General features: G+C 39.6%; 1 protein-coding gene across 1 annotated transcript in view; it reads right to left on the minus strand.

Moving 5' to 3' along the window:
* Positions 1 to 12,026, minus strand: part of LOC124774996 — a 338,749-nt gene that overhangs the window by 275,746 nt on the left and 50,977 nt on the right. Inside the window, exon 4 of the mRNA XM_047249749.1 lies at positions 5,703 to 5,886. Within this exon, the coding sequence (XP_047105705.1) occupies positions 5,703 to 5,886 (184 nt within the window). The remainder of the gene's footprint in view (positions 1 to 5,702; positions 5,887 to 12,026) is intronic.

Below are 12,026 nucleotides of genomic sequence, written 5' to 3' on the forward strand. Positions count from 1 at the left end.
GTGAATTTCCAGAAATTCATCGGCCGTATGTTGAATATTTCACTGTTGGTTGTGCTGCACAATATAAAAAATTGAAAGAATTTCAGAAATATCTGCTGCCATGAACCACGACTTCATCATGAAGTGCAGCAGGTCCTTTGTTTCTACCAGGCATGGCAAATCTCCCTGTGATGGCATTGGTGACACTGTTAAAAGACTTCTCACAAAAACAAGTTTGCAAAGAGTTTATAAATATCAAATACTTACAGCATCACAGGTATTTGAGTTCTGTTGCGAGAACCTGCAAGGCATTTCAGCTCTCTTTGTTTCAAAAGACGAAATGGTACAAGTCAGACATTTTCTTTCTCAGTGCTTCACAAGTGCAAAAACAATTCCTGGTACACGATCTATGCATCACACTGTACCAATATCACCAACCAAGATAGGAGCAAAAAGACTGAGCTGTGATACGCATTTTAGTATTGTGCGTGATTTCTCAGATGCACTTCCGTCACTAATGGCAGAATGCACTGTGCACACCAACTGCTATGTTGCATGTGCATATGACTCTTCTTGGTACTTGGGAACTGTTGAGAAGGTGAATTGTGGAGGAGATATTACAATAAGGTTCATGCACCCTCATGGACCATCCCCGTCTTCTATTGGCCTGATAATGATGTTTGTGATGTTTCTCTCTCTCATATTCTGTGTGAAGTTTATATCACCACAGCAACAAGCCGTACTTACTCTCTGAACAAAGAGTCCTCAAGTTGGTGGAAGAAAAGTGGTTCTCATACAAAAAAAATATTATCTAAGCATCAAAGTGTCTCGTAACGTGTGTAGTTCTGAATCAACTTGAATGCAGATTTTGTGTGGTGCTGACAATATTGGCTTTTGGCAAAATGCTTAAATATTATTTAAAAAATGCTATGTATTTTTACATTGAGTTAATTTGGTTATGGCAGAGGTAAGAAAGTATTCATATGTCATGTAATGTACAAGTTGCCCTATATTTTATACTGTGTAATTTTGTTTCATATATTGCAATTTTTGTTCAATTTGGATACTATTATGTGTAGTTGTGTTGTTAATGTCTCTTGGGTAGTAATTGTATTTCTCTAAACATAATATTCTTCCCCAGTGCCATTCATTTCTCAAAACTGATTTTTTGTGCGATGAAATTTTATTATTTGTTGATGATTTTCTATTTTTTTTTTTGTTTTCCAGAGGGGGCAACTGTCCAAAATATTTTTTTCTAATTTAACAATAAAATTAATTTACAAAAATTTAATTGGACAATTCTAACATGTTTTCAGAAACTAAATGTCTGAAATGATATTCAGGGAAAAAAACTGTCATCATACCATTTTTCGTTTAAAAACTGAAGCCAATTTTTAAATTTTTAGAATTTGCTTTGAAGTAGTACATGCATCAAACTTTCAGCAACTGCTACCAACAGAATGTATATAAAGCAAAAGTTCATGGTATTAGATACAAAAGCAGTACACAAAATTCAGTTCACAACTAGATAATGAGTGTCATATGGCCTGGATGACTTGACATAGAATACCCTACAGGAACATGCAACCCTTGATAAACTGAAGGCTTCCTTTGAAGAAGCGAGACGATTCAGAGGCAGCAAATCATTACTGTTAAATGCAGTGCATTGCTTAGGCTTCAGATACAAAATATTAATGAAAGAAAGGCCATAACGGAGAGAGGTAACGTCGTAGCATGACAGTGTTGAGATTTGAGGGCAGTATCAAATTAACACTTTGATGCCATTATTTGGCTTGACAAATGGCATTATTTGGCTTGACAAAATATGAGTAAACACAAGCCATTCAATGAATCTGTAACTAGCCCCATGCCACAACCCACTGGAAAAAGTGGCACACCGATTTTTCTCCATGCTGCAATAGGGTTTATGGAAAACTTCATGTTATTGTTTGAAACAAAGAAAAGTGCCGATTACCATGAATTTCATCTGTGGTTTAGGGACTCACTTTTGAAAAACATGAGCAAGCATTCGGTGACAGTTATGGAAGCCACCTTTTATCATTCGACTATCCTTGATAAGACACCTAAAGCAGCTCCTATAAAACAAGAACTGACCAAATGCCTACAAGAAACATTCCCATACCAGATGGCTATAGAAAGGGTGAAATGCTGGAACTCGTGGCTCCAAATAGACCATGTTTACCTCTTTGTGTTCTGGATGAACTGGCTAAAAAAAATGTGATCATAGGGTCCTCAGGCTGCCACCATACCACTACCACTTCAATTCCACTGAAATCATATTGATTTGAGTTAAAGGTTATGTGGTAAAAAACAACAAAAAGTTTACTTTAGGAGAAGTGGAAAGAGCAACAAATGATGCTATAAACGAAACTTCATAGTCACACTGGCATAATGTTGCGAGACCGACAAAAGAAATAATAACGAAAGGATGGGAGAATGAATGTGTAGTGGAAAATGACAATGAACAACTTTTTATTTCATTAAATTTGGGCGGAAGTTCCAGTGACAACACAGACGATAGTGAAAGTAATTCAGATACAAGTGGCATGCATCCGTTATGCGTACAGTGTATTACCTAGATATTCACTGTGTTCACCACTAGTTTTCTCTGCTTATTTAGATTTTTGGTTATTTTGCAACATGTGTTACTGAACACTCCACTTATTACTGTTATTCACTTATTAACATGTAATTGTGACATCTTAATGCATCACCATCACTACCATAGCAGTGGTCTCCACCACTGTCCTCCCAACCACCTACAAAAATGTTGGCAACAGTCCGTAAGTAAACCATTTGTTTCTGTTTTGGTGCATATGCAACTATCAATCACATGGGCATGTGGCTGCTTGTGTATGAGCCAGCAACTCCACTCCCTACCAGTGCCATCTGTCAACCACGAAGTAATTTTAATCACAATAATATATAGTAAGATGTTACCTTTACACCTTCCATTATTTATTATTAATTAAATGTTAAAACTTTTTGCAGCCTCTACACACAATTCATTTGATCAAACTACTAAACTTCAAGTAGCTTCCTCTGTGTCTTCAGGCAGATTTTCATGAATGTTACTAAATCACAAAATTCAGTGTGGGGTCACATGTGACATGTCACTTGATCGTCAGCAATCCGTAATCCTCTAGATGGCATGTGAAAGAGCAATGATTAAAGCACTGGGCTCATTTGGGAGTAACAGAACTGAATCCTCTAATCCTCATGTGTCCGTACAGATTTAGGTTATCTATTGTCTTCCTAAATCACTTCTCTTATCACAACCTTAGCCAATTCTGCACTCTACCCTTTCCCAACCTTGAAGCCCACAGTACATTAAACCCTAATCTACCTTTTTATACACCATATTTCATGCAATTCTTCATTGAGCACATGTATTTCCTTGCTTCGTTTAACAAATCAGATTTTTTTTTGATTTGTGTAGTGTTAAAATTATGTATTCAAATTAAAGATAAGCTCCTTACAGGTTTCCAGTTTATTTGTGAACTGTTCCTACAGTTAACAGATGGCAGCTCAACAGGAATCAACTTTTGCTCAAAACCCTCTTGACCACAATCAGGTGTACGATAAGAAGAATACACTACTAACTGTAAAATGAAATACCTAAAATCTTAACTACTGCTACATACACACTCATAATTGTTGTCTTCACTTTCCCTTTATCTAGCATGAGGTTGGATTGGGATACTTGTGGTACTTCTCCATTTTCCTCTGTCTTTTCACCATTCTTCTTACCATAGCTTGGTCACTTATGACCCAGGTATCTTAACCTTTTCGCATCATCTGTGTCTGTTGGTTATTGTGGTTACTCATGAAACAATTCTTTGAAGAGTTTGATATTTTATTATAAAATAAGGTAGCTTTTCTCAAATTATCCATTATTATTAAGAAAACGTACACGTGTAATATGCACAAATAATAGTCTTTTGATGTGCATTTACTGTATCTGGCTACTTCTTTTAGACCAGCCTCAGTTTTCAAGTAAGGATGCATAGTGCTGACGGAAATTACTGCTGCTCTTTCCCCGATAAAAAGTCAGTGTATTATCATTCTTCTTAAACAACACTGCACTATGTAACTCTTCTTTTGTGTTCTCGATGGAGACTGGTATTTCCCCGCAGTATCGATTTATGGTGCCCATAATATCTGGCTCATTTGCTTTCCTTGTTTCAGCGACAACCAAGCAGGTGAAAAAAAATGTCACTTGCGACATTTCTTCCCATATTCAAGTAAGGTTGCAGCTGTGTATAAACATAATTGTTGCAATTGAAAAATGGATATATGCAGTACATAGGTAGATAATTACAAAATAAACTTATAAATATGCATACTTTATCATTATTCAGTAAATCACCATGTGGTGTTACATCATATTCTGAAGCATAATCTGAAACTGCAGGTTTTGGGTATTCTTTCTCAGATGAGAGCTCCAGCAGCTCACCATCAACTTCATTAGCCAAAGTCTCACTTATGATATTTTAAATGTCTTCTTCTGTTCTTACACATTTGGCCATAGTAAATGTGTATGTTGTGAGCACTACTTGTACAGCCAGAATCCGTTACTAACACTTTACTTCGTCGGAAAAAGCACTAGCTATGTGATACTTGGGTACACATTCAGACATGTTTCAAACTGATCTCTCTCCCTTCCACTGCTGGAGAACTGCAATTTCATCATCAGGTAGTGACATAAAAGTGAGTTCTGAGACTGTTGAGCAAACATGAAGTGCTACGAGATATGAGATTACTGTAACAGGTGCAGCAGTGGGGTCAGACGTTCTAAGTGAATCAGAATTCTCTCTTTTAAGGTTTCCCCATAAAAAGGAAAATTAGGTGTGAGTGTTCCATCTTGTGGTACTCTCTCTCTACTGCCCTCACACTTAGCCTCCATTATTCGTTTTGGTATTCTTCCATCTCCCATTCTCTTTACATGTCCAAACCATTTTAACCTGTTCTCAATTCTCTCATCCAGCTTTTCCAATCCAATTTCATTCCTAACATCTTCGTTTCTCACTCTCTTCCCCCTAGTTATCCCCTAACATACACTTCTCAGGAATTTCATTTGCACATACAGTGCAATTGACCCACTAATCAGGTCAATTTCCTTACTCACTGAACTGTGTATTCTGCCAAACACTTTCTCACCCCACTATTCATATTTCTGGTGGATGTCTATTACCTAGTACTCCCTGGATAAGTGCATAATTTTTATGATCTGATAATCCTAATTATCCTTTGTTTTTTTTTCCTTTATTTCCCAATCATAAAATCTGGAATTTCCACATTCCACCATCTTCCAGATCTTTTCTTTTTATTTTTCTTCAATCTTCTGAGAATTAGTCACATCCAGAAGTATTAATGTTTACACATTCAGTATGGATTCCACAATATTCATACTGATGGAATCATTGCAATGAATTAGATTGGTTGCTGCACAAACAGCTCAGCCAAAAGGGTGATATATACAGATTCTAGATAAAACCTTATTAAGGTTTGATAACACAAATCACGCATCGTATTTCCACAATACGTACGATGTTCTCTGAAAAGGTGAAAATTTACAGTTCACTGACATAAAACAGTACATTAGTCTCATAACACCATTTTTTGAATGAAAATACAATGCAAAACTTGGGAAAGATACCCAACACTAGATACACAAAAAAAAAAAAAATAACTGTACTTACATGAAGGTCCCAAACTCTAACCTGACCACCAAGACAGCCAGTTGCTAAAATCTGATTTGATGAAGGATGAAATGCAATACACCAAGGAGTTCTTGGATGTCCAGATAGTGTGTTTATATTCTTTCCAGTTGTCAAATCAGTAACATAAACATTGTGATTGCCATGCGTTGACGCCACTTTCTTCCTACAATGAATAACAATCAAACAGATAATAAGAAATAACATTTCATGGAATCACTGTATTGCAGCAAACAAAACAAAATCATTTGTTATGCTGATGATGGAGTTTTGCTAGCAAACATTGAAGACAACCTGCAGAAACTTTTACATACTTTCATATACTTAATGTGACAGCCAAAAATCTAAATTCAGCCATATCCACTTAAAAAATTATGACCATATCTGTGGCACCAATTAGATGCAAACTGGAAGCAGATGGAAAAACTATTCAACAGTTTAAGACATTTAAATTTCTTGACAATGAATTGTGCAGCAGTGGAAATGTCGAAAAGAAGGTTAGAGAACAAGTAACAAAAGCAAACGAGAAGTAGCGGGGTGTTTAAATGATACAATTTGGAAAAACAAACATATAGGAACAGACGCAAAAGCAAGAATACACAAAACAAAAGTGAAACCAATTATGACATATACAGATGAGACAAGAAGACTTTTGGAAACAATAGAAATAAAAATTCTGTGGAGGACTGCTGGAAAGACAATTTTGGACAAGACAGTGAGGGATACAGAAGTGGAAGCATTACAAAAGGATTTAAGGTTGGCACATAATAGAAAGTATAACTAGAGCGAACATATAGACAGGATGGATGAACGGAAGATTGTGAAAATCATAAATCACCAGCCGGTAGAAGAAATATGGGATATACAAGGAAGGTAGAATGACAACCTCATGACAGACTAAGGAGGTACTAAAGAAAACAGGCTTTTGCCCAGGAACAAAGGAGGAGGGGGAGGGTGGAAGGGGAGGTGGGAAGGGGACGGGGGAAGGGGGTGGGGGGAAGGGGGCGGGGGGGAAGGGGGCGGGGGGGAAGGGGGCGGGGGAAAGGGGCGGGGGAAAGGGGCGGGGGAAAGGGGCGGGGGAAAGGGGCGGGGGAAAGGGGCGGGGGAAAGGGGCGGGGGAAAGGGGCGGGGGAAAGGGGCGGGGGAAAGGGGCGGGGGAAAGGGGCGGGGGAAAGGGGCGGGGGAAAGGGGCGGGGGAAAGGGGCGGGGGAAAGGGGCGGGGGAAAGGGGAGGGGAGGGGGGAGGGAGGAAGGGGGAGGGAGGAAGGGGAGGGGAAGGGGGAGGGGAGGGGAAGGGGGAGGGGAGGGGAAGGGGGAGGGGAGGGGAAGGGGGAGGGGAGGGGAAGGGGAGGGGAAGGGGGAGGGGAGGGGAAGGGGGAGGGGAGGGGAAGGGGGAGGGGAGGGGAAGGGGGAGGGGAGGGGAAGGGGGAGGGGAGGGGAAGGGGGAGGGGAGGGGAAGGGGGAGGGGAGGGGGAGGGGTGAAGGAAAGGGGAAGGGGAGGGGGGAAGGAGAGGGGAAGGGGAGGGGGGAAGGGGAGGGGAAGGGGGAGGGGGAGGGGGGAAGGGGAGGGGAAGGGGGAGGGGGGAAGGGGGAGGGGGAGGGGGGAAGGGGAAGGGGGAGGGGAGGGTGAGGGGGGAGTGGGAAGGGGAGGGTGGGGGGAGGGGGAGGGGAAGGGGAGGGGGAGGGGGGAAGGGGAGGGGGAGACAGTTTATTCAAACATACAAGCAGTTCTGCAACACAAAACAGGAAACATAAATTAAGAATGAATATATATGTACTCAATAAGATAGCACACAATGCTGACCACTGCGTTCATCAAGTAAGACCTAACACAACTTAAATGTTAATTAATGCAATACTCGTGTGTATAATTATACAGTGCAAATTTATTTCCAGAAAATTTCTCAAATTCCACCTGCACACTACCTACTAAAGACTTTAAGGGAATTAAACATCAAATAAAGTCCCTAAAATAATAAAGTTTTTTAAATATCTAAATCTGGAAGAATGTATTTTTCTAGCAGAATTTCAGACCTATGGCAATAATTTAGAAAATTACGACTACTACACCAGTAATGCAGTGCAGTAAAATTATGGGTACAAATAGATAGTAAATCCCAGCAACTAACCACACTGTCTGTGGTCAAACACAAAGCAGAACTAACACTAAGTCAAGAGGATGGTACTCGAATGGAAGAAAAAAAAAGAACAGGAGGAGAAAGAATGAAGGGAATCAAGCAGTGTGAACCATATGCAGAAGTAATGTGATATGGTTCATACATCCAAAAAACTAAAGGTGAGTTACGTCCTGTTGTGAAAGAATACTCATTTCAGTACATTTCAATGGTGGAAACGGGTCACAGCTGCAAAGAAGTAAAAATGTTTTCATAAATAATAATTTGGCTTGGAGGAGGGGGAGGAGGAGTGGTCGACATTTCAGTGTGAAAATAGAATATCCTTAATTACTGGAAATTTATGAAGTGAACTTATACATTCCATTTACACTGACAGATAGTCTTGCCAGCTTTACCTTAGGTTCTGCCTTCAATGTGTACAGTTTTCTCTCCCACCTTCTAACAACCCATAGCTTTTATTATGAACTTTCAGTTTCAGATCTTAACGAATTATTTTACTCAAAAGTTGCGTGAAATTGCACTTCCGTATCTCTACACTTCTACTATTACTTTTAATATACACAGATATAAGATTTTGAATCACAACTGCATACTACGAAAGTTTCAGATTACCTTACGTATATTCTCTAACCTTCTAACCTGTCTTCAGTAACAAAGGATATCTGAAGGAAAATGCTTGACTTTCAGATTAACAAAATTAAATTCTGCTGAAAACAACAATGTCAGATTCTCAATCTGTATCAAGTGATCATGAATAATCTATTTGGTTAAAAACTTCAATTGCTTCGCATCTTACAGTCTCAAATCATAACTTGCCTTCAGCAGTCAGAGTTATGATGTTTTGAAATTAAGAGACCTACAGTCAATAATTTAGAGAGCTTGTAGTGGAAAATGAAGACACTTGATATTGTACATTCAGCGGGTATTAGGTTATATGTTACTGTACACAAAACGCAGTCATCGCATCGAAATTGTTTTTAAGGGTGGAAGGAGAGCCATATCTCACTGTAATGCGAAGTAAACATAAGTTATATAGTTACTGTGCACAACAGTCAAAGTTGTCCCTGTGTGTTGCACCGAAATCATTTGGGTTTTTTGTATTTCTATTTATTATGCAATTTATCAGGTCAGTCACATCCACAATCTACATTGCCATTACAATTACAGTGTACCACGACAAGATTAAACAAAATGAAATTCTCTGTGCAACACATTAGCGTAAGGATAAAGCTCTGGATGGTAACGAAAAGACAGTGAGTTCAAATACACATTCAACCTTTTTTTTAAAGCTTATTCATAATTTTTTTTCTAAAAACTATGTTCTCGCAGTAATGTAGTCATAAAATTTATGTCTCTCATTTTAGTTAGTGTTACTTCTTTTATCAATTTAACAAGCTGTGTGTTTTGTTACTTTATTTCTGCACGCACAAAATTATTTAAAAAAGCTGAGAATTCGTATAAACAATTATTCCTGACTGCTGAATGATGTATTAAAATGCAATTGAGATTTGTCTCAGCTAAAGGTATACAGAAATGGAATTTGTGAATCATTCTACAGCACTTGTTGATATCAAACAAAAATACAGTTAATTTCAGAGTAACATGAACAACTTAGAAGGGCCCCTACAGCTGCGTCAGCGTTATTTTACCACTGACAGTTACAGTGGGCAGGGTGAGGCAGCTTCGTAAGCCTATCTCAACCAGTCACGTAACATGATTCTGTAAACGTGTCTATGGCGACACCTCAGTGTTGTATGGCTCTACAGACTGCTACAGTTTCGACTGCAGCAGTCTGTGCTTAACCGATGAAAGCTGGCAACAATGCTGTGAGCTGCCAGAGATGATCTTACCTCAACTGTAGGTACGAAGTCATCAGGAAGCAGGTAAGTATTGTTAGTAGGAATTTAATGCAAGGTATTTCTGATGCTAAATTATATTAGCTGAATAACAGAGCCTAAACTTTCAGTGTAAATAGTCTGGTAGACTAATTCTGAAAATGGATGAACAGTAGCATTTTGTTTAACAGTAAATTGGATGCAGACACTTATGGCCACAGAGATAAGGCTGTGGTTACATGAATGGTTTTTGCAGAACGAGCCTGTTGGGATGAGTGCCTGTAAGTACAAAACTACCTCAAACCCCCAACCCCACTGCACCCACAGGTTCACCTGAACTGATACCTGCACAGGTGAGACATGTCTTTGCATTGTCAAGGTACTGTACCGAGAGGGGAGGCTCATGAATACTGCCGTAATGTTATGGAATACTTCTAATGCAAGAAAGACAATTGTGGGCCATTGCTTGCTCTCGTGAAGTGATAAGCAAAACTACTGTCACAATAAAAATTCATGAAAACACTGTTGTGAGAACAGGGAATGAAAAGTACAGAGTAGAAGAAAGTGAAGCTGGACCATCTTGTCTAAAGACTCCAAGAAAAGAGACACACATGGCATGATGGTGGTGACGTTTAAGGACAATATCAAAAGAATCTTTGGAAATACTATTTGGCTCAGCAAAACACACGTAAATACAAGCCATTCAATGAGCACAAGCTGGAAACATGATTCAGTAACTGACACATACAATACACTTGAAAAGGCAGCAGACCGATTCCTCTCCATGCAGGTACATCAGCAGAGTTCACGGAAAACTGTATGTTATTGTTTAAAGTGAAGAAAACTGATGATTACTATGAAGAAATGAACACACACTAATTTCAGAGGTGGTTTAATAACTCGCTTTTGTAAAACTATAGCAAGCCCTCAGTGACAGTAATGGGTCATGCCTCTTGTCAGTTGATTATCCTTGATAAGGTGCCTACAGTAGCTTCCAGAAAAACGAATTACCGACTGGCTCAAATGAGTAACAGACAAATGAAGAATGGATGAACTACTGGAACTTGTTGCTCAGAATGAACCACCTTTACTTCTGTATATTGTAGAAGAGGTGGCAAAAAATATGGCCATAGCGACCTCAGACTGCCACCATGCCACAGCCAGTTCACTTCTATTGAACTCACATGGGCACAGCTGAAGGTCATGTGGCAAGGAACAACAAAAAATTTACGATATTTCAGTGCCTGTGATATTCTGATTACAAGGCAAAGCTGCTTTGGACAAGCATGCATACCACGATCTTACACTGTGTACAATCGTGGTAACACGAGAAAACTGAAGAGCCACCAGCACCTGCCATAGGGGGCCAAAAATTCGATGATCGCTTTAACATAACATCTACATCTACATTAATACTCTGCAAGCCACTCAACGGTGTGTGGCGGAGGGCACTTTACGTGCCACTGTCATTACCTCCCTTTCCTGTTCCAGTCATGTATGGTTCGCAGGGAGAATGACTGCCGGAAAGCCTCTGTGCACGGAAAGCCTCTGTGCACGATTGAATCTCTCTAATTTTACATTTGTGATCTCCTTGGGAAGTATAAGTAGGAGGAAGCAATATATTCGATATCTCATTCAGAAACGCACCCTCTCGAAACCTGGACAGCAAGCTACACCGCGATGCAGAGCGCCTCTCTTGCAGAGTCTGCCACTTGAGTTTGCTATACAACTCCGTAATGCTATCACGCTTACCAAATAACCCTGTGACGAAACGCGCCGCTCTTCTTTGGATTTTCTCTATCTCCTTTGTCAACCTGACCTGGTACAGATCCCACACTGATGAGTAATACTCAAGTATAGATCAAACGAGTGTTTTGTAAGCCACCTCCTTTGTTGATGGACTACATTTTCTAAGGACTCTCCCAATGAATCTCAACCTGACATCCGCCTTACCAACAATTAATTTTATATGATCATTCCACTTCAAATCGTTCCGTACGCATACACACAGATATTTTACAGAAGTAACTGCTACCAGTGTTTGTTCCGCTATCATATAATCATACAATAAAGGATCCTTCTTTTTATGTATTCGCAATACATTACATTTGTCTATGTTAAGGGTCAGTTGCCACTCCCTGCACCAAGTGTGTATCCACTGCAGATCTTCCTGCATTTCGCTGCAATTTTCTAATGTTGCAACTTCTCTGTATACTACAGCATCATCCGCGAAAAGCCGCATGGAACTTCCGACAGTATCTACTAGGTCATTTATATATATTGTGAAAATCAATGGTCCCATAACACTCCCCTGTGGCATGCCAGAGATTAGTTTAA

Source organism: Schistocerca piceifrons, chromosome 2 (assembly GCF_021461385.2).
Source record: "Schistocerca piceifrons isolate TAMUIC-IGC-003096 chromosome 2, iqSchPice1.1, whole genome shotgun sequence".
Lineage (NCBI taxonomy): Eukaryota > Metazoa > Arthropoda > Insecta > Orthoptera > Acrididae > Schistocerca > Schistocerca piceifrons.